The sequence below is a fragment of the Patagioenas fasciata genome, chromosome 8 (assembly GCF_037038585.1).
Source record: "Patagioenas fasciata isolate bPatFas1 chromosome 8, bPatFas1.hap1, whole genome shotgun sequence".
Lineage (NCBI taxonomy): Eukaryota > Metazoa > Chordata > Aves > Columbiformes > Columbidae > Patagioenas > Patagioenas fasciata.
Genome location: NC_092527.1, coordinates 25,762,239 through 25,790,087, shown reverse-complemented (window position 1 = coordinate 25,790,087; position 27,849 = coordinate 25,762,239). Strand labels below are relative to the sequence as shown.

General features: G+C 37.3%; 1 protein-coding gene and 1 long non-coding RNA gene across 3 annotated transcripts in view; one reads left to right on the top strand and one right to left on the bottom strand.

The window, feature by feature from the left end:
- On the bottom strand, window positions 1-27,766 carry LOC136104214 (uncharacterized). Its single transcript, XR_010651742.2, has 3 exons — window positions 27,294-27,766; window positions 26,996-27,123; window positions 1-477 (listed from the first exon to the last, which is right to left on the bottom strand). It is a non-coding gene; the product is annotated as an uncharacterized lncRNA (long non-coding RNA).
- PDE6C (phosphodiesterase 6C) overlaps window positions 6,623-27,849 on the top strand; it is a 30,052-nt gene continuing 8,825 nt past the window's right edge. For both annotated transcript variants that reach the window (XM_065842902.2, XM_071811990.1), the window contains exons 1-15: window positions 6,623-7,248; window positions 16,707-16,859; window positions 16,961-17,050; window positions 17,280-17,420; window positions 18,001-18,075; window positions 18,166-18,230; window positions 18,342-18,408; window positions 19,158-19,205; window positions 19,433-19,582; window positions 20,258-20,401; window positions 20,485-20,553; window positions 23,649-23,795; window positions 24,178-24,285; window positions 24,393-24,502; window positions 26,543-26,630. In XM_065842902.2, the coding sequence (XP_065698974.1) occupies window positions 6,769-7,248; window positions 16,707-16,859; window positions 16,961-17,050; window positions 17,280-17,420; window positions 18,001-18,075; window positions 18,166-18,230; window positions 18,342-18,408; window positions 19,158-19,205; window positions 19,433-19,582; window positions 20,258-20,401; window positions 20,485-20,553; window positions 23,649-23,795; window positions 24,178-24,285; window positions 24,393-24,502; window positions 26,543-26,630 (1,935 nt within the window). In that variant the 5' untranslated portion in view covers window positions 6,623-6,768. The remainder of the gene's footprint in view (window positions 7,249-16,706; window positions 16,860-16,960; window positions 17,051-17,279; window positions 17,421-18,000; window positions 18,076-18,165; window positions 18,231-18,341; window positions 18,409-19,157; window positions 19,206-19,432; window positions 19,583-20,257; window positions 20,402-20,484; window positions 20,554-23,648; window positions 23,796-24,177; window positions 24,286-24,392; window positions 24,503-26,542; window positions 26,631-27,849) is intronic.

Here is a 27,849-nt window from a genome sequence, read left to right as displayed (position 1 = left end):
ATACTCACTAGTCTTAATTCATCATACTTAGAAGATCAAAATCAACATGGATTTTCTTTGGTCAGTGTCTCACATGACTGAGAGTAAGAAGAAGGACTACAGCTTAATTTATAACTTTTAAATCCATTACTTTCTTGAATATCAAATAAAATAATTATTTATTTATTCTCTGCTAATTTGCGAATTATTATTATTATTTCTCCTAAGTTTCCTCTCTTCAAAAACCTGTATCCTGCTTTTTATTCTCAGGGAGGTTCTTTCAGGATCAAAGCTATTTCTATAAAGTTTTGTCAATAGTGTAGTTTTCCATGAAAATTCTATGGCAGAGGTTTTCAAATGAGTCTACAGTTACTCATACAAATGAAACAAAATCTGATGAGATACGATCACCTCTGAAAATCTAGGTTAATAGTCATCTTATACTTACTGCATATTGTCCTCAGCACGTGTACAGACAAGAGACCAATCCTGGCTTCACTGAAACAAAAATTTACTTCTGTTAATAATTTTAAATAACATCAGTTCTAAATATATGCAAGAGCCATTACAGTCTCTTAAATTAATCTAAGGTCGTACACAAAAATAGATAAGAAATATGTAGTTTTGTATTAGCCATGACAGAGCATTTCTTTACTTCTGTGCCTCCACTGATCTCTGCAGTGCTGGGCAGCTCATATCTGGTGCTGATGTCTGATAGAGACTTAGTAATTATAATTTTTCTTTCATCCAGATCCTCAACTCTGGGATCTATACAAAGTCTAGGCAATGCCTGAGAAAACTCTTCTTTTGAACTGTTATCATGGTGGATTTGTGGGAGTGCAACTACAGTGAAGTCACACCAGTCTTTCCCAGTCAAATTTCAACAACTGCAGCAGAGGACCTAGACAAGTCTGTACAATTTGAAGGTTACATACTAAAATTTTGGCTCTATGCCTCTTCCAGTTTAGCTGTGCTTCCAAACACTGCCTACCTGAGCCACAGTTTACGTTAGTGAAATCCTTTCACAAATACAGCTAAAGCACTTCTTTGGTTCAATGAGACAAGCTTTTTAGGCAAAAAGGCCCCTCTGTGGCCAGTTACATCTAGATTGGGAGCATCTTGGAGGAGGGATGGAAGCTTGTTGGCAGACTAGCATCATTATGGCAATTCAAGGGTGATTTTTTTCTCAGTCCTAACAGATGTAGCTATGCCAGCACAACTATGTAAACTCATAAACAGTGTAAACTTTGCCTCAGTTAATCATCATTTGGATTGACTTGGGCTATGGATTCAGCTGAGAAATGATGCCAGCAAGTGATCATAGATCTTTGAAATCTTGATATACCCCTTGCAGATTTGTACTTCTCATGCAAACAGAAAGGAACAGAATTTGGGTCAGGATTTCAATTGACTCTGACAGCAATGTGCACAGATCAAGTCAATGGCATTGAAAGATTGCTGGGTTTTGAGAAAGCTCAGACAATCAAATTTAAAAGAATTAATAAAACATTGATAACACACAAACATGCAAATAACCTCTACTGCAAAGCACACATTTACAAAACCTGTGCTGAATTCAACACCAAGTGTGATAAATTTCATATATAACTTCCCATTCCGATGTTTGAAGCTGGCAGCATATTTTGACTACTATAGAAAGTTTTTTACAAGTTGGTACACAGATTTTTTGGAACTGTGTTTAGCTGAAGGGGAAAAAAGTCTTCTACAATTGAATTTTGCCAAGAGGTGATAACTTCAGACAATGATACTGTGATTGAAATGTTTTCTGCGTTAATAGCTTGTAAAAATTGGCAAGACTTTCCATTAGGAATAACAATAGGAAATACACAGAAAAGGACAGATTTTCAAAGGAAATCGCAGAAAGAAGTTTTCATTATAGGAGTTATTCTAGTTTCATTTATGACTTTACAATAAAACGGAAGAAACAAGACTCAAATTACTTTTTAAAGGATTTTAACACGGCAACATTGAAGCTTTAAATATTAAAAGAACTAGCATTATATTTGTGGTCACAAGAACAAGTCTAGCTCTTAGGAGAAAGCTGGCTCAAAGAACTGGTAATAGAAAATGGAGCATCCATTTCCAGCCAGACTGCATATAGATTGAAAGACTTTTTGCTCTCTTCTTGTGGTTATTTGTGTATGGAGTGCCATTCACAAACAGGGGTATCCATTAAACTCTTAGGGGCAGATTTTGCGGAGGGATGAATGACTGTTGTGTACACAGTGGATCCAACTGTAGTCACTGCCCTGTGGAGCCAGGTTCAGATGAAAAAGCGACAAATGGCATGAGCTGAGCCAAGAACCTCCATGTACTTTGTAAGGAACAATTGTGTACACTGCCACCATCACAACTGCTCCTCTTGGTGGCACTCTGAGTACAGGGGTCAAGGGCAGAACGGAATTGAAAACATTGGCCTTTGCACCATGCCAGCCTGTGTGTTACCTGTTTTTGTAATTTAATGATGTGACAGTCTGCTTAAGGAGTAAATTTACATTGAAATCTTTATAAACGGTATTTAAGCAAACCTTGTTTTAAATGGTACCTTTATTCTCTTTGGCAAAACTTTGTGAGGATCGTGATTCTGAATTGAAATGTTTTTTCCTAGATGTATTACTAAAATGGAAACACCTTGAAACAAAGATGTAAAGTTTGCCAACAGGCTGGACAGCCTGGTGAGGAGAGCTTTAAACTACGAGTGATGACAGACGGGGACATACAGGAGTGAGTCCAGCAAAGAGCCATAAAGATCATTGAGCAATAAGGGAATCTGACCAAAGGAGAGGCTGAGAGAGCTGGGACTGTTCGGAATGAAAAAGGCTCCAGGGAATCTCATCAAGTGCATAAACACTGGGCAGGAGGGTATGAAGAAGACCGAGTCAAACCCTTCTCAGCAGTGCTTAGTAATATTCTCAGTAATAAAAAATGGTCAGATAACCTAAGATCTCCAGGGAAAAAATGTGAGAGTGGATGAGACTACAAGGCTGCTGTCCTTTGCCCAGTTTGTATACTAAAATTCATGCTGACCAACCAAGAATCCCATGCTTATGGTCAAAGCTCCAGTGTATCTGGCAACCCAGGTTAACCCCTTCATGCTAGACTGGCCATTTATTTAGTAACTCTGCCCTAGAAGCTAAAATCTCTGTTGACTACTTAGTTCATGAACCCCCAGAGCTAATAATTGGTAGTTTTAAGAGACCATGAATATTTGCAGTTGTATGGAAAAAGCAGCTAACTTACTATCTTCAGAAAAGGGACAGAAAATTATTTTTAACGAAATGTAAAAGTTGAGGTTGTTTATGAAGGTCCTCAAACCATACCAGATCAGTGACACAAAAAAATTTCAGTGCCAAAAAACTGTCTGTGTTAAGAGCAAACAGGACCTGTTGTAAATACCTACAGAATCCATTCACACAACATAATAATTCAGAAAAAAAATCAATAATATTTCTGAATATTAATTTATTGGATTATACACATGAATTTCCAAAGTCCAGACAGTGGTCACAAAAATGTCCACATCAATAGCCAAGTGATTGAAATAAACACATTTGATCTGTTTCTTCAGAAAAACTCAACTGAGTGAGCCACAGTGACTGCTGTTGAGATGGACAGAGACAGTCAGATACAAACACTGAGCTGAACTGGGAAACCTCATAAATACCTTTGACATTTACATGCTGCTTGAATCTATTTAAATAACCACGTCTGTCACTTATCCTTCTTAGGAGTTTCCATGCCTCAGAAGGGCTCAGGAATGGTCTACTGCTAAGAACTAATCAATAAATAATTTAATTTCTGTAGTAACTGTAAACGTCAAAGGCAGATGACATCATATCTAATAAAATCTCAAAGCACACAGATTTCTCTGTTTTAATTTCTCTGAAATTAAAACAATTGGAAAAATATTGCACCTGACTCATTGTGTTTTTAAATCAAGCCACCTTAGCATGGAAAATAATCAAAGCCAAATGCATATTATTTTGGCCTTTAAAAGTGCAGTGAAAATGGCTGTGTGAGGTTATCCCCCCGTGTTAAACCTTCATGCATATAATGGATCCTACATTAAAATGCATTTTCTTAAGAGATGATCTTACTAAAAAATTTCTATGAAAGATGATAGCAAAATCATATTTGAAAGTGCCAGACATGTGAAAGGGTTTTTTTTATAGTTTCTTACAATAAATTTAAACATAAATGGGAATTAGCATTACTAAATATAAAATGTTCAATAGCATGGAAAATGAGAATAAAGGAGACAAAACAGAAATGAAATGTCTTGTTCCAGCGGAGAAAATTTAAAATTCATTACAATGCTAGATACGATATATATTTGTTATCTCAAAGTAAAAATAGTGTAATTTACCATTTGTAAAAACAGTTGGGCATAGGGGAGATTTGGCAGAACTGTGATAAGCATTTTAGGTGGTCTTGCATATTGGACAAAATAGACACAAAAATGAGCTTACAAAAATGTTAACCCAACACCCCCAAAGAAAACAATGTAACTCTGTCAGGTTTCCTCTGTTTTCTGTTCTCACACGTGATTAACATGAATGTGTAAATCTTATGCAAAAGGTAATTTTCTAGAGTGTTTAAACTGGGCATGAGACAGATCCTCTGTTGACCCTTTCTACTTCAAAGAAACTAGTATATAGAATGTTCCAAAGTCAGTAAGAAAATATGACTGAGCAAGTAATGAAAAAAAATGTTACCATTCCTTCACACAATTTCATTCAAGCTCTTCAACATTCTTTTTTTAAATGAGTAGCATGAAAATTATTGAGCTACAAATGAGGAACATGACAGATGAAGAGAAATAATGTAACTCTATGTAAATACATATAAAATTATTTTCAAGTCTCTATTGCTTTTATACATATTGATCAAATTATGAAAAAAACCCACAACTATTCAAAGTCAAAGATATATGTGCATTTCTTTTGCTGTTTGCTTGTGAACCACACATGCGCACAGTGGTAATAACTTCTTGTGCTGCAGTTGCACGGTCCTGCCACAAAGTTTATATCACCCGTTCACACCTGTAAGAAAATCCTGTAACCTCTTCCACCCACCAGTGAGCCCCCCTGTGTGCCCCCCTAGACTGTGAGGGGTGAGTAGCCCAGCTGGAGAAAAGGACCCAGACCAGAATGTGTCCATACTGTGCTGATTTTCACATACATTTTTAAATCCTCATGGCAACTGCAGTCTGTCAAAAATTAATGTCTTACACAGGATTTGATATCACAGTCAGAGGGAAAACTAATGTATTGAGTTAGTGCTACTACAGACCAATCACTGACCTGTTCTTTGTGCACGAGAGGATCATTGTCAGTTGCCCGTGTTGATTCTTTTAGATCTGTTGATAAAAATGGATGTTGACACACTGTGGCCTCTGACAGACAAAGTTGTACTTTGAAAATTACTCTTTTCAAATGAAGAATTGTCAAAGTGTATATGTCTATTTTCTTTATATCAAGAATCTCTTTCTGGTCTCTGATCAATACGGATGCCACAAATAGAAATAAGATGAATTGCATTGCAGCCCTAGTACTACACTGAAATTCAGATCTGTTTCAATGAACACAGATCATTTGCTGTCATAGTTAGCACTCAACTTAAACTCAATGTTCTCACCCACATAGCCCTGAGGTGTTTGATCCTAAAATTCAGCACAGTTTTCATCATTCCTTTTGCATCCATCTGAATAATGCTGAACTTATGATTGTAGGAAACTTCACACATTATAAAGATACAACCAGACTCAAGAGTCTCTTTGCCCACTGTCTGACAGTTATTACCATTTCTCTGCTCTTTAAGAAAGCAGAAATCTCCCACTTCTTCTGAAGAAGGCATAGAAGAAATCACATTTCTTTCAGCACCCTGCCCAGTTACTTATGCTTATAGAGTAAAACTTTTACTGTCTCCTGAACTCAATTGGAACTCAAGCCATTTTCTGCTTTTACTCTTTCTTTTAAACTACTTTTGAAAAAAGTTATATATAAGTCATATCTGGCTGTGCTGAGTCAAATTCTAATTGCTTTATGCCGTCTTCACCTGGGTGAATCACTTGAGCAAGCTCAGACTTTTGTAAGGTCTTTAAGATTTCACCAGTTATATACATATATAGCTTCATAATTATTTACTTTTAGTAATCCAATTTCTATCATCTCCTGGCTATCTCCAGGCAAGCTAAATTTTGCAATTTAAAAATTTTCTCTGTAACATTCTGTGTTCCTCCCCTTAAGTACCTCCCACAAATACACGTGTGTACGTGTGGGCACGTGTATAATGTGGGCTAAGCATCTGAGTGGAATTCCTCATATTAACTTTCAATGGGAACTTCTGTGTGCATAGTACAACATACATACTGTGAATGTTGGAGGTAACATACAGGTATACATATGTACACATCAGACAGTTTTTTATAAGGTCTAAGAATTAATTGGTTAGTTTAAAATGCTAAAATGATTCCCTTAGGATTTAGGAGCTAAGAATGCTCAGGGGTTTAGTGTCCTGACATCTCTTTAATTAGCAGTCTCCAAGATCTCACACTAAGAAGATGCTAAGCCAGTGCCTTCTGTCATATCTCAAGAGTTTCAGAAGGCTTAGAAGCCACAGAGGAAGGTAAATGTACTATGCCTGTGAGCTATACAATATGTACAAAGTACCATTTTCTTATTAGTATCAAGCTAGGACTTCATGCTACCACTCCTGCTTTGATGGTGATGCAGTTCTAAAAGAAATCCTAAGAACAATCCAGAAAAAATGGGTGAAGTAAATAAAGATGCCGTTGAAAAATACTTGGAAAACAACCCCCAGTTTGCCAAGGAGTATTTTGACCGAAAATTGAGGGCAGAAGTGCTGGGAAGTATTTTTAAAGTGAGCCCTGGAGATGTGAAGGAAGGAGTCAGCTTCAAAGACATGTCCCGTCTGGAGGAATGTAACATACTTTTTGAGCTGCTAACAGAAGTCCAGGATGAAGGAGGCCATATGGAAAAGATAGTGCACAAGGGCCTGCAGAGGCTGGCACAGCTGCTGGCAGCTGACCGGTGTAGTATGTTTATTTGTCGATCCCGAAATGGTATTCCAGAGGTAGCCACCAGGCTCCTCAACGTCACTCCAACTTCCAGCTTTGAGGACAATTTGGTGAATCCAGACAATGAGACTGTTTTTCCTCTGGACATCGGGATAGCAGGATGGGTTGCTCATACCAAGAAGTTTTTTAATGTACCTGATGTGAAAAAGGTAAGTGCCTTCTCTTAGGGAATGGATTTCTGTGCATTTGCTTACTCTTCTTCCTGCACAGGGCTTGTGGTACAGAGTCACTCTTCAAAAACATCCCAGGGACAGAAATCCAGACCAAAAGCATGAGGAAAGCAGCAGCAGAGTTTGCTTAAAATCCAGTAGAACCACATAATGTAGCCTAGTGACGTATTTCCCATATCCTTGCACAATAGTTGCGCTGTAATTTACTATAATAAAGAAGGAGAATATTAGATTAATAGAGACCAATTGAGTACTTGTGTTTCTGTTGAACAAAACAGGCTCCTATTCTCTTTTCCAGTCCAGGCTTGCAAGTGTTCTTTCTTATCATTCCATGCTGCCGTATTTGTACCTCTGAATACAATTAATTTGCAGCTTTTGTCATGAGGATGCTTCCTTGTAAGTAAGTGAATGAAGCCAGATGAAGATTATGTTAATGTTCAGCTCAAGTCTGTCTCCGAATCTAAAATAGCTTCAATTGACTAGATCCAGGGCTTTTGTTCAGAACCGTCTATAGAAGAAAATTAATGAGTCAGAACTGCTCTAACATTTTCAAAGTTCCTATTAAATTCTCACAGAATCACCCTCTTTAGTTATGGTGCTGATAAGGGTTATTATAAATGTTAATTAAAATGATGAGTGACATAACAGAAAGTAAACGCGCGTGAATAAGAACTGCTTTCAAAACTGCACTGAAACACAAGGGGAAACATAAATATGCTTTGTTGTAGATTTTTTAAAAAACAGCTAACCTTATATTATCAAATGGTGACACCTTCATCTCTTTTTAGTCTTATGTGGAAAAGCTCAGCATAATCAAGTTGTGCTAAGATAATTATACAAGATGACAGCCTGGATTCTCAGTATTTCCTATACAGTCAGTTTAAAACTCTGGGCCATTCCACAGGTGGAAACCACCTCAGTGTTCTAAGCCTGATATAATTAATATTTATGTTTTCCAGGATGCAAACAAGAAGTAATATATTTTATCATCTTAACAGCTGGTAGGCATAAAGTAATAACGGAGTGCTTTTACAGCTCAGAAACAAATGAAAATGTATATATATGTAAAACCAACATTCTAATATATAGTAAACCACCTCAGATGTAAGTAGTAATCACAGGAGCAAACAGAAGAATGATTGATCTGAGAAAATAAATCAGTTGATTTTTAACTGCCCACTAAGATGCCTTCTTCAGTGGCTGTCGGTCTGACAAGAAGCATCTGATTTACTGCTTCTTACCACCACATGGGGAGATTGGAGGATAATCCTTCTAAATTCTAAAGGCTGATTACATGAGAAAAGATCAGGAGGATCAAGAAAGATGTGCCTTCTATCAGACTCTGCACTGCTCCTTAATATCATGATATGAGAGGTGCCCAGAGCATGGCTGCCCAAGTATTTCTGCGTTTGAAAGTGGATATGTTCAAAATTTTGTGACAAATGTAATTCGAACATACTTAAATCAGAAAACCTGTCTGTCCATCTAATCCATGTCAGCTGAATATCTGTCCAGCTGTTATTCAGTCATTCTAAGGTAATCTTTACTTCAGTATCCATTTACTCTCTTAGGATTACTGAGGTCTATGCCATTAGGCCCGCACTTAAAAATGCAGTTAAACCATGGTGCCATTAATCCACATTTGTTAACTAAATGTCATCAGAACATTGACATTTTATAAGTTAATTGCAAAACTCTCAGAGATGTCTCTTGGACCAAGATTTTGTTATTTAAAAACAACCCTTGAAATTCTCACAATTTCCATTCTAATTGTAAAAAATGTCAAGTGTCCAAATCCATGCTCCTCACATAGGCAAAGCTCCCACTAATGTCACCAGAATCTTTATCTCCGTAAGGAACCCAGAACCACAGCTTTAGTCAGTAACGTGTAAGGAATATAATTAGTCCACGGCAGCAGAAATAGGCAGCCACTGAAGTCTTTACCATGTTTTTGAAATGATCATTATTTTTCAGATGACTTTTCATGCACTTCAGTCAAACTAGATTGGCTGCTACCCATATCCTGAGAAAAAAAATGACAAGCAGAGTTAAATCAGAGAGGAATTTTGCCCCTACTACCTTGTTAAATAAAAAATGCACAATGAATAATTCTAGATGGCTACAGTACTCTAAAGATGTCATGTCTAACCATTTTCTATTGTTGTCACAATCCATATCCAAACAGTATAGTGGTTTTTAAGTGTTAAGCACATTATGACATTGATAAACCCACAGTGAGACATTTTCATGCTCTCAGTCACCACTGCTTTATAACAAGAGTGAATGCAACGAAAGATCACAACAGCAAGAAATAATTGGAAAATGTAAGACTCCATTTTTAGTGCCTGGTAGCCAGTTCTTTAGGGATTATCTCCTCCTTCAACCTGGAAAGGTACCAATAAACGTGAGGAAGCTCCTCATCCTGACTAATGCTTCAGAAAAGAAAAGCAAATGAAAATATATAGACCTTCCGTAATTAGTAGCCAGAACAGTCTCCCCCCCCACAAGATTATGAACCTGTTGACTGTGAGAGTTAATAGTGTCTAATCCAGGATTTAATAGTAGTGAGAAACAGGAGGCCAGGCAGGACCGCTACACTAATAATTTTCCTCACATTATTCCCAGGGTCTGGCAGAGTATGTGACGCAAATATTCCGAAGTAAAATAACAGGGTGCATAAAATTTGATATCTCCATTAATGATATTTAAATATTAACTGATAACATGGACCACATGATAAAGTAGAGTACAATTACCTTATGTCTTTTGCTAAGGCATTATTTCCAAATAAGACTAAGAAATAAGAACATTAAACAAGGAGCATGTCTTCTGGGGAAACAAAATCTCACATGCTCAGCCTGTAAGAACCAACAATAAAGACTATATAGATATTTGCTTTAATCTATCATGTATTTAAATTATTGCATTATTCTTTTTAATTCGGAGATGGTTGAGGACAAAGATTTAAGTGAGGATTGGAAACTCAAGAAATAGTATTCCTGGTTATAGCAGAATATAAAATTATATGAATGGTGAAAAAATGCTTCAAAGGAAGTGAAGGCTTTGGATTAGATCCATAAAGGGACTCAAATGTTCTGATACTGAAATAACAAGCCCTCATTTTTAGAGATCCTGCACAGGAATCCGCAATCCCCAGTGAAGTGAAGAAACAACAGAGTGTGGAGGGATTCTAGTGCTTCCAACTCACATTAAGCAGCCAGAGCATTTATAATTATGGCACATAATTTAACCACTGGAACCCTATGATACAAAACAACTTAAACACATCTTCAAGTTGCAAGCACTTGTGTCATCCCTTTGTAAACTGATCCAGCTTCAGTTTGCATGAGGTTTTTTTCCTTTGTTTTGTTTTCCCCTTTTTTTTTCCTCTGGGAACTCTATGTCTCTTTAATGCAAATGTGGGAGACACTTTAATTCCGGGTCTGTCTGAAGTGACAGGACTTTCAGATTCATGAAATGTGTCAGTTCCTTGACTCCAGGCTGTCTGAGGGGCTCCGTCCCTTTTATTGAATCTACACCAAATTGTAAAATAAATGAAAGATTATTTAAAGAGGGGAGAGAAAAGTGCAAAGAGAAGCATGGGTTTGCAGCTCAATGGTTCAGACTCCCATGTGGCATCGAGGAGACCCAGACATCAAACTTTGTCCAGCTGCTGTATGTGAACAGCTTCTCTGGAAACACAGCAGTGGTCCTTGGACCAGACAGTAATCTTAGACTCCCTCCTAGGGAAAGAAGACATTTCTGGAATCAGGTGAATCCATGTCAAAAATATGAAGGAGTGGGAAAGCACAGGAGAGCATGAGATGGTCAATGACACAACTGGTTGCCCTGAAAATTGAAGGAATGGAGTCACTTTGTGGTGGAGCTGGTAGCAGGGCAGTCACTTGCTAATAAGATGTTTCAGTTCTTAACTCATGTTCTGCTAGAGCCCCAACAATATGATCTTGTAGAAGAAACCCAAACATCCAACATAATGACAAGGCAGAGTATGTTAAAAAAAGGCTTTGAAAGCCAGAGGAAGATAGTTAAAGTAATTTTAGAGGGAAGTTCTTGAGAAACAAACTCAAGAGTTATTAAGATGAGAAGAAATGAGAGCAAAGATATACAATACTACAGAAGTACTGCCTTCCTGAATGTCTGGAAAGAAATGAGAATTGAAAGAAACAATCCTAAGAAAATAAAAATGGGGAAAAAATTGAGAGGTAGACTTTTACCTGGGAAGAACTTGCATTGTAAATATTACTGTCTGCTCCTCCATTTTATCATCTTGATAATAAAAACCAGATTGCGATAAACTCACACTCAGTATGGTAAATATTAACTGGAAAAATGGAAATGTGTTCCAATTTGATACAAAGACAAAGATTTTGTCAGCTTATAAGAAAATATTTTAATATAGGAACAAATGTCTATTAATTGTGCCTTCCACAAGAATAACCCAAACCTTTCTTTCCTTGAATTAACTTACGTTAAAATGGGAAAGCTCCCAAAATGGTAGAAAAAAAAAATTACAATTAAAAACTTTGTTTTAACCTAGTATTATTTTTTATTGTGAAAAAAATATTCATATCAATATAATACAGATTCAATTTTTAAAAGTTGCAGAATAGCCGCTACATACAGAAAATGACAAGCAGACATCATAGTGACATGACTGAAAAGATCAGCCCCCAAATGTTAAATATATATTCATTTCTACTTAATTCAGTTTCAAAACTCTAGTGATCTTGAAATACCAAAGTCAATTTGTTCTGCAATGCTAGTAAGTTACATGCCAAAATGTAGTCGTTTTACATCCCTGACAAAACATGATTATTTGAGTATGGCCTAATGAATGACCAACTCATTTAGCTAATTGGTTTTGGTTTTGAATCAGACTGATGGCATTTTCATAGCTGATGGTAGGTGCTTTCTGTTTTCCATTCATCCTCAATTACATAATTATGAAACAAAAACATTTGTGAGTTGAAATTAGGGGAAGCAGAAATAGGAGATGAAGCGATATAGCACACCAATACCACCTACTCAGTTATAAAAATATTGTTTGAGAAATGTGAGCCAATGCAAGACAATCAGTGGGAGAACAAAATAACAGAAATAGGAGAAAATACCTCAGGGTTATCAGAAAGAAAACCAGAAACATGTAAAGATGGTAATAAGAAATGTGTGTCAGTGATCAGAGTATGACACCAGCTCCTGATGTCAGGGTTTCCTACGGTTCCTGTTCCAATAGTGCTCCAGACCCACTCCTGGTCATCACACATGCAAAGGATGGCACACTTTGACCAGTCTGAGCTCATCTGTCTAAACCAGAACCTCCAGCCCAACATGAGCGAAGTAGTCATAACTGCAAGGGGTCCCAGAAAGGCTCTGCTTTGTAAGAGGAAAGAGGTGGGGGAAAATAGGCATCTGCTAGCTTGGCATTATCACCTTGGCTGCAGGATTAAGTCTTATCACCTTTCCTTAGCTGTGATATTTGATGAAATTCACCAGACTCAAAATGGAGAGGCAGGCTGCACAGTAAGTGTTGACATGTCACTCGGAGTCAGCACAAGAAGGAAGGAACAGTAAGAGTTTTTAGAATGAGAGTAATTGTGATGGTGATATGAAAACCAAGTTATAAATGTCTTCTGTGGGACATGAAGAAAACAGCATCATGCTGCTTCCTATCAAGGCCTCTGGACAGGGAAGCAAAGGTTTATGGGAAAGTCTAATTTCCTAACATTTCAAGTATGTGATGAAGATGCTGATGGTGTACCAAATTAAAAGCAATTGGTAATAAACAAGTGTACCGGAGATGTGAGAAGCCTCAGTACTAACAACTTTGACCTGCTGTTCCTATTACCTCAAATGAATCAGAGCAGTGAATCTTTACCCTGATGAAACAAACAGGGCGGAAGGATCCTTGTTCCCTTATACTTTCGTTTTGAGTTACTTCTCACGCTTCTCCATTTCTCCGTCTTTCCTGCATTTGTATAAATTACATATTTTTGCATGTGCAATGGAAATCAAATTAACAAGGGATACACTACCTCATCACTTAGAATAGTTGATGCATTTTCTGATAAAATTTACACTCAACAAATAATTTATACTGCAGACTTTGACCTGACATCTCTAATAGTGTCAAACTCACTTGCCTCAGACTGTATTTTGTCATTAATCCAATCAGAAATGCTCAAGGCTTAGCTCAGTGTTCTGGAGTAGAGTGTAGCAAATCCTAAGATAACTTTATGAATTGGGAGATGTATTTTCTTTATTAAATACTGTAGGATGAGTCAACGAACATTAGAATTACGGTTTTCAAGCTTGGCGTAGAATAAAGCCTGTGAAAGGTTACAAATTTTTGCAGTGCTTTTTTTCATAGTTTGCTTGAAGAACTGTGGGATATCTAAAAAACAGCCAATGAAGGAGGATTCATCATGAAAGAAGTAAGGTCTTTAAAAACTGGTAAAAGGAAGCATAGGAGAACATATCACTCGCAAGAAAGGAACAGAGCTCTCCAGAGAGAGCCATAAAATGAGACAGAATACAGTTCCTTCCTCTGGGCAGTCCATGAAAAAGAACCTTTCATAAACAATAAAGAAAACACTGTTTTTTTTTTTTTTAAACAAAACTACATAATTGTAAAGTATTATCTGCTTTAAAATTAAATTTCTTCTTGAAATGCCTGTGGTTCCCAAGGGAATGAATTTTTCTCTTTTGTATTTATTTTACCTTATTACAGACATTAACTCATAGTTGTGTATCTACAATTCAGAATCAGATGTGATGCAGTCTCAGTAAGCAAGTTCATTTGTAACTGCCATATGAGGAAAATAAAAATTATTTTTAGAAAGAATGGCCCTATTTTTCCTTTTTGCAGAGGTATAATCACACTGGTTTCGCAACAGTGACTTCTGTTTTCGTAAATTCCACCGCTAGCTATGAGGTGGAAATTAGGCTTATAAAACTTAAAGGAATTGAAAATTTGAAGCCAAATGATCTAAACATAGAGCATTATATTTATATTTCATTGGTAAGAGGCTTATAATAACAATGTATAGTAGCGTTGGTAAGTTACAGGGAGATAAAACTCATGTCATGGTTTAGAAAATCAAGAAACATGAATTAGCTGCTGATTTGAAGTGTATAGGTTAGATCCATAGTAGCCTGCCAAACCCCTCTCCAGTTAACAGCACAGGCTTGTGTTCTTTAAAATTTTCCTGTCCTCTGCAAAAACTGTAAGACCGAAGTGCTGCTTCTGAACACTTCTAGCCACTACTGCTTTTACCTGCAGTTATTAAACAAACTAAGACTCAGCAGCTGTGTCCTGCTGATTCAGCTCACTTTGTGTATACAGGTCCCTTTTAAGCACTCAGAAATACAGAAATGTCTGAAATTTTAATTTATTCCCTCATATCAGCATACAACATTCTAAAACCAGGAACTTGGGCCTCGCCATTATGCTAGCTGCTCTTGGTGAGGCGGAGGAACACCAAAACAGGGTCAAATTCTCTATTTACTTTATTTTGAAGATTTACTTTAATTTTAATGACTGAGATAGTCAGAGATTCAGTCTACATTCTCAGGGTTGTATATGCTATAGATTGATGCAACATATAACAGAAACAATTGCTAAAGTAGGAAGAGAGGAACAAAGAAATTAAGAGGAAAGATCCAAATAGTAGACAAATAATTTTAGTTCTTGCATCTCCTAGCCTTTTCATGCTTGATTTTACAACCTAGAAGACATTTGTATGTTTATTTGTTTGTTTGCTTGGTCATCTAAGTATTTTCGTGTATAATTTATGAAAGCAGGAATTCCATTATGTGGCAACCTGGGCAGGGGGATTGGACTAGATGATCTTTTGAGGTCCCTTCAAATCCCTAACATTCTGTGATTCTCCAGCCCATCAGCAAGTAAGAGACCTTGAGATCCACCATGCCTAAGCTAACACAGTAGTTAACAGCAGTTATACACATCAGCTCTGTGGGTGGACATGCACTAACAAGTCCGTCACTTTATAAACAGATTCACAAATTTTTGCTAACAGCAGGGGATTGGTCAGGTTTGGGAATCTTGGTTCCAGGTGGATGTCCCTAAAACAGGACACCTTTGGCCTCCCTCTGGCCAGTTGCCATTCCTACCCATGGTGTTATAATGTAGTCTGACCTTCCCTGCTTATCAGGCCACTCACCACCTCTTGACATTGCCATTTACCACCAACCGTTCATCACCTTGAGAAATCAGAAGGAGACCTGTTAAAAGAAATTCAGGGAGAATCTGCCATTGACTGTAGACCAGGACTTGAGTGGTCCTGTCTCTCAAGAAGTTTGAGCACTGAATTGTTAGAAGTGGCAGATGCAAGGGGATGGAGAAGGCTCAGTGAAGATAGAATCTGGCTGTTTCACATGCTTGGTAGAACCATGTCACTTCTCAGTATGGACATTTTGACAGATTTCAATTCCCCAACTCATAACTCAGGTCATTTATGTGTATTATCATAAGAACATCCCAAAACACAACCACCTCTGACCAACAGATTTCCCTGATAAATTTAAAACCTCTTTTCTAAATTAAAGAGAGCAGCAAAGCATTTCAAAGAAAATGCCGAGAATTTCTTTGATGTGAGGAAATGAAACAGTCTTCTTTGAAACAGGAACCAGCTTCCCAGGATTTTTTACAGAAAATAGTAGCATTTGGTTTCAAGGATGAAACTGGTGGGGTAGTTAGTTGTGGCTCTTTCATCAGTCATGTGGTTTCATTCCCACAGGATCCCACCACCCAACAAAAGCAGCTCTGTGTCCTGATCGCCCCGGCCCTGTACCCTCCCATTCAGCAGAGGAGTGTGTTGGGCTGGCAGCAGCAGGGCTGGGAGTCTGGCAGCCAGGAAGGAATAGGAAACAGCTCAGCCAGATGCAAACCTGTTGGGGATGCCTCCCTGCCAGAAGCATTTTAAGCCATATACATTCAAAGCAGGCCGTAGTTTTAAACATGGTGCAGTATCACGACTTTTATCGACAGAAATAACTAAATAATGATAAATATTAACATAACTATGAAGTAATTCTCCTACATGCAAACCATTGGTATTAGACTCTTCGGTAGCTTAAAAGCCATATCACTCTCTCCTCTACTCTAGATTTTCCTGTATTTTTAACTCCTCAGTTTCTCCATTATTCTAATAAAAATCTGCACAGAACATGGTTTCAGAAGCTATATTCATAACCAAAGCCAAGTTAAACTTATACATATAACTCTGCAAGGTTGACTTAAATAATGATAATAGGCTTTTTGCAAGTATAAACCTACTGCACTGTGAAACTGTGCTCATAGCATTGCAAACAAATTATCAAATGAAATGACAATTTGCTCTTGGCATGGTGACTAACTATAATGCATTTCATCTGTGTTTTGTTTTGTTTTCTTTCAGAACAACCATTTTTCTGACTATCTGGACAAAAAAACTGGTTATACAACAATCAATATGTTGGCAACCCCAATTACACAGGGTAAAGAGGTGCTTGCTGTTGTGATGGCACTCAACAAATTAAATGCCACTGAGTTCTCAAAAGAGGATGAAGAGGTAATCTCAAATGTCACAGTTGTTAGTTCAACAAGCAGTTTGAGTAAATCCACCTCTTGTTTTGATAATTTTGTCTTATTTTTACTCTTTGTCATTTTTAGGTCTTTAAAAAATATCTCAATTTTATATCTTTGGTCCTAAGAAATCATCATACGGCGTATCTCTACAATATTGAATCCCGAAGAAGTCAGGTATAGAAGAATTTGTTAATGATAATACCTCATTTTTGTGTGAAACCATTATTATTCCCACTATCTTATATCCTTCAAGCTTATGGAAGTAAGGATAGCATATTTTTAATTTTTTAATTTCATAATAGTAACACATCTTATAATTTTATTCTGGAATGCCTAGAATTTATACGTTTATGTTTTCTTACTGTTGGGAACATTCACCCTCTTTCTCTTCCATTGTAAATAGATGCTTTTGTGGTCTGCCAACAAAGTATTTGAAGAGCTAACAGATATAGAACGGCAGTTTCACAAAGCCCTGTACACTATTCGAATGTATTTGAACTGTGAACGATACTCTGTTGGTCTGCTGGACATGACTAAAGAGAAGGTAATAATCATTTTGCCTACTTGCTGTAAGTGTGCTACTCCTAACTTTAAGCTATAAAATCCATCCTTCTGATTAATTTCTTCTGCATATTTCTAGTGCATGTCTCTCCAAGACACAAAGTCACCATGCCTGCTAGCCCTTTGGGATAATTTATATAATATAAAACCTAACCATGTTACAAAAATTACATGCAAAATAAAAGCATGGCAAAGGAAACAACCATGATAAACATAAAGGCTAATTCTGTAATAATTTTTCGTATGGATAATTCCATATGAGAAAGGGTAGAAGAGAGAAGTGCAGGTCTGATTATTGCTTTATAAATACCTGCCTTCTAAAACAACAATTAAGCTGTACAACCACCCAGAGATAAGCTTCAGATTAGCCTGCAATTTACTGGTAAACGTGTCTTTCCTGGAATACATTTAACAATGTTTTCTTAATATTGTCTGAAATGTGACCATAGTACAGCTATGGAGAATGAAAAATAAAACTGCTATCCACAGATATCATACTACCTATGAACACAGAACCTATTTTTTTTTTTTCTTTCGCTAAACCCTTTGTATTATTTTCTCAGGAGTTCTATGACGAGTGGCCAATCCGGCTGGGGGAGGCAGAGCCTTACAAAGGCCCCAAGACACCTGATGGACGAGTGAGGATATTGATTTTTCTTTTTATGAATCTTAATTTTGACATTGAGTTTGTACAGGTCACCTACATTTTTTTTTCTGGTTTTATTTAGGAAGTCAACTTTTATAAGATTATTGACTATATTTTACATGGAAAAGAAGAAATCAAAGTCATTCCGTGAGTATTCATTGGCAGCCTGCAAATGAGTGGCAATTAGATAGATTGCTTGGACATAATAACAACATGTCTGTATTACAGAAATAATTTCATTTCATTCTCTCTCTAAAGGTCACCTCCAGCAGATCACTGGTGTCTTGTCAGTGGATTGCCAACATATGTTGCTGAAAATGGATTTGTAAGTTCATAGCAAAAGTAATACCTAAAAATTGTAGTTCATGCAGTTCTTCTGATTGAAAAAAATAAAACCCCAAACCTCCAGTGACCAAAAATCTCTACAAAAATACAATGCTGTTTCCAGTGTCATTGGTTCCCAGTGAAATCATGTGAATCAGTAGTCTGGGTGGAGACAAGACCTCAGTACAAACAGCCAACACATCAGGAAAACTTCCCTCTGATTGTGGTGACATTGGAGGAATAATAACGTGTGTCTGATGTCACTTTGCAGGTGTACTAAGTCTCACAACAAAAGGTCAAAGTAAGAAAATCATCATATACAAAGTTTAAATTTTTTTTTCTTCTTACCTCTTCTTGGGTAGATGATATACCTGAGACCAAGTTGTAATGTGTGACAGTTATTAATAATCCTATGGTATTTTTAATAGCAGTAGGGACAGAGCCTTTAGTACTCACTTATTTCTACGTACAAACCCCCACGGCATTTGAAAGTGGAAGTGATTTCCTTAACCATCGTGCTTATGCTCTGTGAGACAACAGACATGAGGGACTTTGCTACAAGCACTCCAGAATGAGGTTTGTTAGAATAACCATATTTAATTTAATAGGAGCAGTTTTAATTGCTGTAGCAAGCTAAGGTGCTCACTGTTGTTAGCTTAAAAAATAAATATGTCTGTTACATATATCAGGTGAAGTCTTGGTGCACGTTATATTCCAGTTAAACAATGTCTCCTTTTCTTTATGCTGCAGATTTGTAACATGATGAATGCACCAGCAGATGAATATTTCACATTTCAGGTAATTCTGGTAATCTATAATTATGTGTAGATTACAATATCTACAGTTATAGAAATTGTAGAAAAATATGCTAATGTTTTCCACCAATTATTTATACAGTTGATTACATAACTAATTTCTCCTTTGTTTGTGATGCATGGGTCTTCATGTTACATTGCCTGTATCAAAGCTGTATTACTACTTTCAAAGAAATAAACAACATTTCCTGTTCTTTGGCTTTCCTACAGAAAGGACCAGTGGATGAGACTGGCTGGGTTATCAAAAACGTCCTGTCATTGCCTATTGTCAACAAAAAAGAAGAAATTGTGGGAGTTGCAACATTTTACAATAGGAAAGATGGAAAACCTTTTGACGAGTATGATGAACAGATCATTGAAGTAAGCTTAATAGGATTAGAGGTTTTAAGGAGCCATATGACGTTAACATAAATATTATTGTAAGAAGTAATTTTGAAATGTATAAACATTTTCAAATAGGCTATATTAACATCTAAGCAAGTGTCTATTTTCTTCACTATGCAGTTTCCTAGGAATCAGAAATTTTGTTCCTCTTTATAGAACTGAAAATCTGAGGTCATTTACATTCTGATAATGAACAGAAGTCAGATGTAATTTTACTTTTTAATCATTTGACTCTTAGTGATAGCCAGCATCTCCTAATTAGCAGTGAGTAAGCAGGTATGACATTCTGCTTGCCAATGGATATCATGTCTGTGATCATGGGAGTTCCCAGAGCATTCATGACCACATGCGCCTGGGCAAGATAAGATGCTACACAGTGTACCCAAGTCCACTCAGCTAATTTAAGCTTCTTAAACCTCAAAGTCCCGTATGCAAAATGGGAATATGGGCCTTTGATTACTAGGCTGACACAAAGAACATCATTAAAAGCTGCAGGTGTGGACAGAACCTGCTGATGGAAGGTAAAGGCCCCTAACAATTAGAGTTACACATTGCTTTTCAAAGCAATGTAATTTTAAAAAAGTAAGTTCAAATTGTCAGCTTAATTTTATAGTCATGGTGTCACCTTCACTTTGCTTGGCTTTGTTCCAGACTCTCACACAGTTCCTGGGGTGGTCTGTTTTAAATACTGACACTTACGACAAAATGAACAAGCTTGAAAACAGGAAAGACATCGCTCAGGAAATGCTTATGTACCAGACAAAGGCCACCCCTTCTGAAGTTGAATCTATACTGGTAAGTTTCTGTCCACAGTTACAAAATTAAAGAAGAAAATTTGCTACTCAAAGACTGAATTTCTTACTTGTTTTTACTTTTAGAAATACAAGGAGAAATTAAATGTAAATAGTTTAGAAGAATGTGATCAAAAGGATCTTATCAGGATTTTGGTAAGTCATTAAACTGAAAATTCTGGTAGCATACTTATATCAGATATTTATGTGTCTTCATTACAGAAAAAGTTGTGTATAGTCAAATCCTGATCAATACAATTCATCTTAGCTGTCAGTTCCACAAGCTAGATGGAGCTGATTTAATAATACCTCTTCAACCTCTTTGGTTCTTCAAGGTGCAGATCCCACTGTTACCTACAGGGAAACATTCTGTCCCAAATATGTGTCAATACACTCAGACAGTCCAAGTTATAGAGAAGTGTTTAGAATTATAATTAATATTTAAAGTCTTTAACTTTCTTAAATATCCATGGGGACAGTGCTATACTTATAACTGAATTTATTTAATTTTGAAAATAAAAGAAGGGATATTGATGTAAGGTCACTTTGATTTTGAGTAAAAGGATATGTGCAAGAGTGTCCATTGGAACTGAACTACTTTTCAGATTAATTTTCCTGCATTTCCTTAGGCAGAGAAGTTCAAAGAGAGTGATCACTGACTTCACAGTGATCAAACAGATTTGATCTGATCAGCCAAAACTTTGCTTCTACTAAACCAAAAACAAGTCTCTTTTCCAGACTGTGCAGTCCTCTGACTGCCTTAGTATTTTAATCTAGAAAGGGAGCACCTTTTTGGAGGAAAACTCCTGTTTGTGCTCTCTTAGTGCACTTCCTTTTTTCTTGTGGAGCAGTCCTGGAGTACATGCGCTGGCTTACTTTACTTTTAGTGAATGAGCTCCCACTGTTAATAGATCAAAATAGAGCTAGGCTGAAGAAAAAAGGTCAAATACACACAAATCTGTTGACTTCCAATACTAACCAATTCACATATTTCCTCCTATTCTACCATGTTTGCTAATGTAGACATAGCCATAGGGGAAAGATCTCATTAAACTATTTTAGTTATGTACATGTGCATGCTGGAATGTAATGGTGTTAGGGTTTTACCGGCTCCTACAAGACAGATGCTCACACAGCTTACAAGTGATGAAACCAAAATACATAAACAGACCATGTGTAACTTCATATACCTTTTAAAGTAAATTTAATTTAGCTGCATGAAGAACCGCAGGAATTAATAGATAAACATTATAAAATATCTCTAGTGGTAGAGCAACAAGTGATTTTTATGGTGCAGACTCCAAATATAAAAAAACATAATACTGGTATGGATTTTTAAATCTCAAAAAAAGCAACAAAAGAGAGTTGTCTCAACATCGTGGACTCAGAAATTCGAAGATCTAATATCTTCTGCACTGACAAGGCTGCATGCAAATGCTTGATCCTGTTATAAGACCTGGAATCCCAGAGAGCTAATGGGATAAAGCAGGTGTTTCTAGATCTGATGATTCACAAAGTAATGGGTCTTAGAACACCACTGCCCCAGGTTTCCCTGTCCTTGACCTCAGCTCAGAGTAGATATAACGGAAAATCCCAAGGAGAAGGAAATACCTTTGCATGGATGCTCAGCCTTATTTGTTGAAATATATGCATACTTTTAGTCATCTTTTTTTCCGTATCCATAAAGCGGAGATAATTTGTAGACTATTATGGGGGAAGGGAGTAATGGTGATCATATAACCTAATTTTTGTGTTGCATCAGACTTCTCTGAATTAATTCTTGTTTGGATTGGGGCATATCCTTTGAAATATAATACTGCTCTCCCTAGGCTTTGGGATATATAGATGAAAAGTGTTATAGAACAATTCAATAATATTGACACTACCAGTTAGGTTATTCAATGTGAACCTATATAATATATACAAATAGGCAACTTAAATTGAATACAGGCTTCTTATTTTTCGTATCCTCTGCATTTTAGAATTTAGTGTGTGCTATATGGAGGTTCTTCAGTACAGGAAAGAGCGGGTCTAAGCTCCGTATCTGCTCTTCAGAGAGAGAAAAATCCCTGAATGGCATCCAGACAGCTTCTAATGAAATTTAGTACCTGGGGAAAAGATTATGCACTTACACAGTGCACTACTTCTGAAGTGACCCCTTGTTTTCATCAGTGGTCAGGAATGTTCAGAATAGACAGCTGTAAACTACAGAAAGACAATGACTAGGACAGAATCACCACCAACTACAGCACTAGAAAGTACATGATACTGAGGTGTTTGAAGCCATAATAACCATGATTATTATATGCTTTGGACATTTAAGCATTGTAACCATTTTGTACTTTATGCATACACTGAGATCATTCATGACCCAAGCAGTCAAGAGTCTGCTGCAAGTAGACTAAGAAGAACATAAATAAGATATGTGTATTTTTACGTCTGATCTTGTAGGATTTTCCAGTCCACTTTCTATGTGCTAAATCAGCCTTGCAGGTTTGTCTATTAAGTGTATATAGGCTATCACAGACAAAGAGAGACTGTCACAGGAGATGAGGTAAGACAGACTAGTTTTGAGAGCTGGTTGTGGAGCAGAAAGAAACCACCAGCACTTCAGAAGTTAAAAAACATACAGCAATCTTTCTTTGCCGGTAGTCTCTCCAAGAGAAGACAAGGCAATGAACAGGTAGGCATGCAAGCAAGCGTTCTGGTTTGTTTTTTTTTTAAAAAAAAAGGTTGTTATACTTTATTCTACCATAAAAGTGAAATAATGTTTTGTTCTAAACAAGTTGGTTTTGATCACTATGTTCACCACTATTCATAAGATCCATAAGTGAAAAGCAACACTTAACAAGAAAAATTTTGGTTTGGCTGAACTGCAGCCTTGAGACCGCGCTAAAAGGGGATGAACCATAGGATTTTAAAACAGGAAGGAGAAATTCCAAGGCCTGAGATTTCTAAGCTAAGGAAATGTTGAGATGGTCACAACAGATAGTGTTGGAATTCAGAGTGGGAAGAAACACTGTCTGGCCAAGATTTCTACCTACCTTGTTTGAGGGGAAAGCTAGCAGTATCACAATTCTGTTTCCTAACTCAATACACATCAGTTTGTACTGAAACCTGAGGCCTTTGAAGATATAGTAAGCATACTGTATTTAGACAATGTTTCTACTGAAATGGGAAAAAACATAAAAAACTTTTCCCAACTTTGTTCTTATCAGAAAAACTCTAGTGTTTTTGATCTTTTCTAACAGAAAGAAGAATTACCTGATCCAAAAGATTTAGAATTGTATGAATTCCGCTTCAGTGACTTTCCTGTTACAGAGCATGGCCTGATAACTTGTGGAATACGACTGTTCTTCGAGATAAATGTTGTTGAAAAATTCAAAGTCCCAGCTGAGGTCTGATTTATTTTGTTTTGTTTATGTTTATTTTAAGATAGAAGGGAAATAGCTGACTGTAGCTACTTTAATAAAGAAGTAGGCAATACTAAAATATTAATGGTACGGATAACAATCTTCCATTCTTAATTAAACATTTGCATCTGTCACAAAGACTTAAAACTAATCATGAAATTATGTGAGGTATGAAAGGAATTAAGTCAACATGCATTTACATAAGAACAATTTGCTGCTTCTATGTTTAATTCGATGGAAAGCAATTATTCTCATAGAACTTGCACGTTATTACAGTAATTTCATAGTATATTACAGTAATTTTACAGGAACTCCATCATTTTGTTTCAATTAACAGCACAGTTTTAATCACTTATGTTCATAATAGGTCCTTACAAGATGGATGTACACAGTTAGGAAAGGTTATCGAGATATCACTTACCATAACTGGCGACATGGATTCAATGTGGGACAAACGATGTTTACTCTGCTAATGGTAATGTTGCTAATATTAATCTTACATTCATTATCTAATTTTCATTTCAATTCCAACTGGAAGATTCAGGAAGGCACACACTCAGAATTGTCTGTTTTCTTTTACAGACAGGCAAAATAAAGAAATACTATACTGATCTAGAAGCCTTTGCCATGGTTGCTGCTGCTTTCTGCCATGACATTGATCACAGAGGGACCAATAACTTGTATCAGATGAAGTACGTATAAATGCTCAAATATGTGGATATGTAGTATTTTTAGTTGCAAATAAAAAAAAAAAAAAACAAAAAAAAAGTCAAAACTTGCAAAATATAAGGTATATATTCCATATTCATCTGGCATCAATAAACATTTATCCTATAGAGGATTTCTGCCTCAGAGCATTTGTCAGACAGGTGAAACATAAGGACAATATACAAAAGCAGAATATTATAACAGATGGGTCTCCTGGATTTGCATTCATTTTTAAGAGATGCAAAGCTCTTGCAATGCTTGGATTGTATCAGAGGCTCATGCACATGAGGTCACAAAGAAATGAGAAAAGTAAATTAAAATCCCTAGCTGGATTACTTTTTTTCAAGACAGGGCACAAACACTTTCCTGGAGAGGGATTCAGAACGTGGTATACACAAGGGTCAGTTTAGAGGGAGACAGGATTTAAGATGCATTCTTTTTCTTTGTTTTCTACTGTCTGATTTGACTAGCTCAGTTGTTATCCTCCTGCTCAGTCTACCAATGGGTGTAGGTCCTTTCCTGAGGTGTAATCTCCTCATGTTATATAGGATTCTGAGCTAAAGAGTTTGTGTCCTGCCACTGCGTCCACATGCAAGAATGTTACACATCATGAGGTCAAGCTTTGCAACTCATGCTCCTTTTTGTTCTGAGAAAATATTCTGAAGGATTCGTTATTTTTCCCTTGTTAGTGATGAAACAGTACTAATTAGGAGATGCTTGTTATAAAACCATATTAATTCATTTTGATTTAAAGTTACCTTTCAATTACAACGTTATGTATCAAGGTGAGACCCACTCTTCTCCTGAAGAGGGATCAATTTACTATTTAGTCTTTGATAAGATCTGTTAGGGCTTGTTTCTGTGTTCTAGCCAGAGAACATAAGTCTCTCAGAATGTGATATGTACCAGGAGATTATAACCATAATTTTCTGAGTACAGTTTCCCACCAACTGTATCTCCAGAATGATTCATCCTCCTCCTCTGACCCTGGAGAGGCATTTCAGCCTGCATGCTGGAGCAGTGACGGCAGGGGATTTTCTGATTATTCTCAGGGATTCTCCAGGTGACGTAGGAGAGAGAGAATGACAGACACTGATTCTTATTCAGCGGGCTGCCTCTTATCCAAATAAGTTTAAGGGAGGTTTTTAATCTCCCTACTGTGGTCTTCCCTAGCTGAAAGCCCTCTACATGAGGTCATACGCAGTAAAGCTATTTATAAAAGTTATCAGGCTTTACCACGACAGTCCTAATCACAAGTCAGAAAATACAGATAGCATGTAGCAATCTATCTTGGGTCGGCTGAGTAGCAGAGTTATTAGCCAAGTGAAGAAAGGAGGAAAATACACTTCCAAAGATGCAGAACCACCTGAAGCCTGTGTAAACAAGACACTTCTTCCTTCCTCCTGCTACCATAGTCTGACACAGAACTTCCTTTGCTTGATGCTTAGCCCAACATCAGCGGCATGCTTTGAACTCTGTGATAATACTGAACACACCTGAGCTGTCAGGACTTGTGCAGTTCATAAAACAGTGATTTTGAGGCAGGGGAGGAGCCCAAGGGCACTAGAGGAATTTAACTCCGTTTTACTGTTACTTTAGATTTAACTTACTTACAGTGTTAGAATCATAGGGGACATGGCCCAAGTCATTACAGACAGACAGGAGTTCAAAAGCTGTGCCACACAAGAAATACTAAAAAATCCATAAGGGCCATTTTTAAGGTACACGGAAAGAGTGCGGATTAAACAAATAGCAAAACTGAACATGCAAAACAAAACAGAGGCATCTGACCACATCTTTGACTCCAGTGGGCACTGAACACCCAGTGCTCTCCAGTTGCCATCATTACTCAGTCACAAGAGAGAGAGAAAGCAAGCAAGTATCTTTTTGCATCATACCAGTGTTTAAGATATATAGGTTATACTCTTGGACGTGCAGATCAGAACCATTTTAATCCTAAAAATTTGAATCTTTAAACAAAAATATTGCCTCCAAAATATAAAGAATTGCTTCTTTTTCAACAGATCAGCTGCTCCGCTGGCAAAACTTCATGGCTCATCCATTTTAGAGAGGCACCACCTGGAGTACAGTAAAACCCTTCTGCAGGATGAGGTATGTCTGCAGGAACCTCCTGCTCACACCCATCAACACTAAACATCCAACTCAGTTATGATGTTCCCAATTTCACCATGTCTCATCCACTCCTCTAAGTCTATATTAAGAAATTACACTAGAATTCAGAAGTTTAAGCCAAATTCTTATGCATTGCCCACTCCTAGATGATGGATTATAGGAGGCACAAGACCAAAAAAAAGTTACTTCATATGTAAATCAAGGGTTCCTGTATAAAGACATGATCTGCTTCACAGCAGGCCACAATTACAATCCATCTGCCCCTCTCTCTTTGCCAACTGTTATTGCTGAGGTGATTATTTTGCATCTCTCCAAAACTTAGAGTCCTTTTAAAAAAAACTTACCAGCGTGCTTTTAGAGAGACATCAGTGATTCCACCAGAAATAGACTCACTCAAGCTTTTCCTTTGCGTCTTGCTTGTAGTCCTCAGACTTTTTCCACTTTCACAAAACAGCTGATATGGAAACCAAAGCTGAAAATACAATGTGTACAGACAAAATGTTGTCATTAAACTGCTTCCCCTGGTTCAGTAGGTCTGAGTTCAGCTGCTGGCTCTGACAGCTGAGGAGCAAAGGGATGGAGCTGTTTATTATGCCCAGCTGTCAGCTGTTACCCTAGGCCAGACCCCCCCACACACCTTACCTTGCTAAAACAGAGAAGGCAGTATCACGAGGCTCTCCCCTGAACTGGGCAGTTTCTCTCAGCTGCCCTTTGCAGCAGCTGGAGGTGAGGCTCCCCACCGAATCTCCTCAGTCTCCACAAAATGGCGGCAGCGCAAGCCCGCCAGGGCCCTCTGCCCCACGGGGCCCTGCTCCTCTGGCAGCCATCGGCCACCTTTCCTCAGCGGTGCCTGGCTACAGGGGGAGAGACTCTTTACAACTCTTTACTATGTACTTTGTAGGGAAATAAGAGATTTAACAGGCATGCTCGAACACATATGCCTCTTCCATCCCGCTTGTTCGCAGCAGCACGGTAGGCTCTCACTGCCACTCTCAGTTTTCATTTTCTAATCCCTGTGGTGGTACTATTCCCTGACCCGACGCCACAAAATAAATCTTAACACTAACCAGCAGCACAATGATCATAAAAAATCCAGGAGATTTATAATTCTAAATAAAACCACAAACCATATTTACCTTTATCAATAGAAATGTCCTTTTTCAAAAATGAGGTGCCAGGGACTAACCCCAGCTTTTTG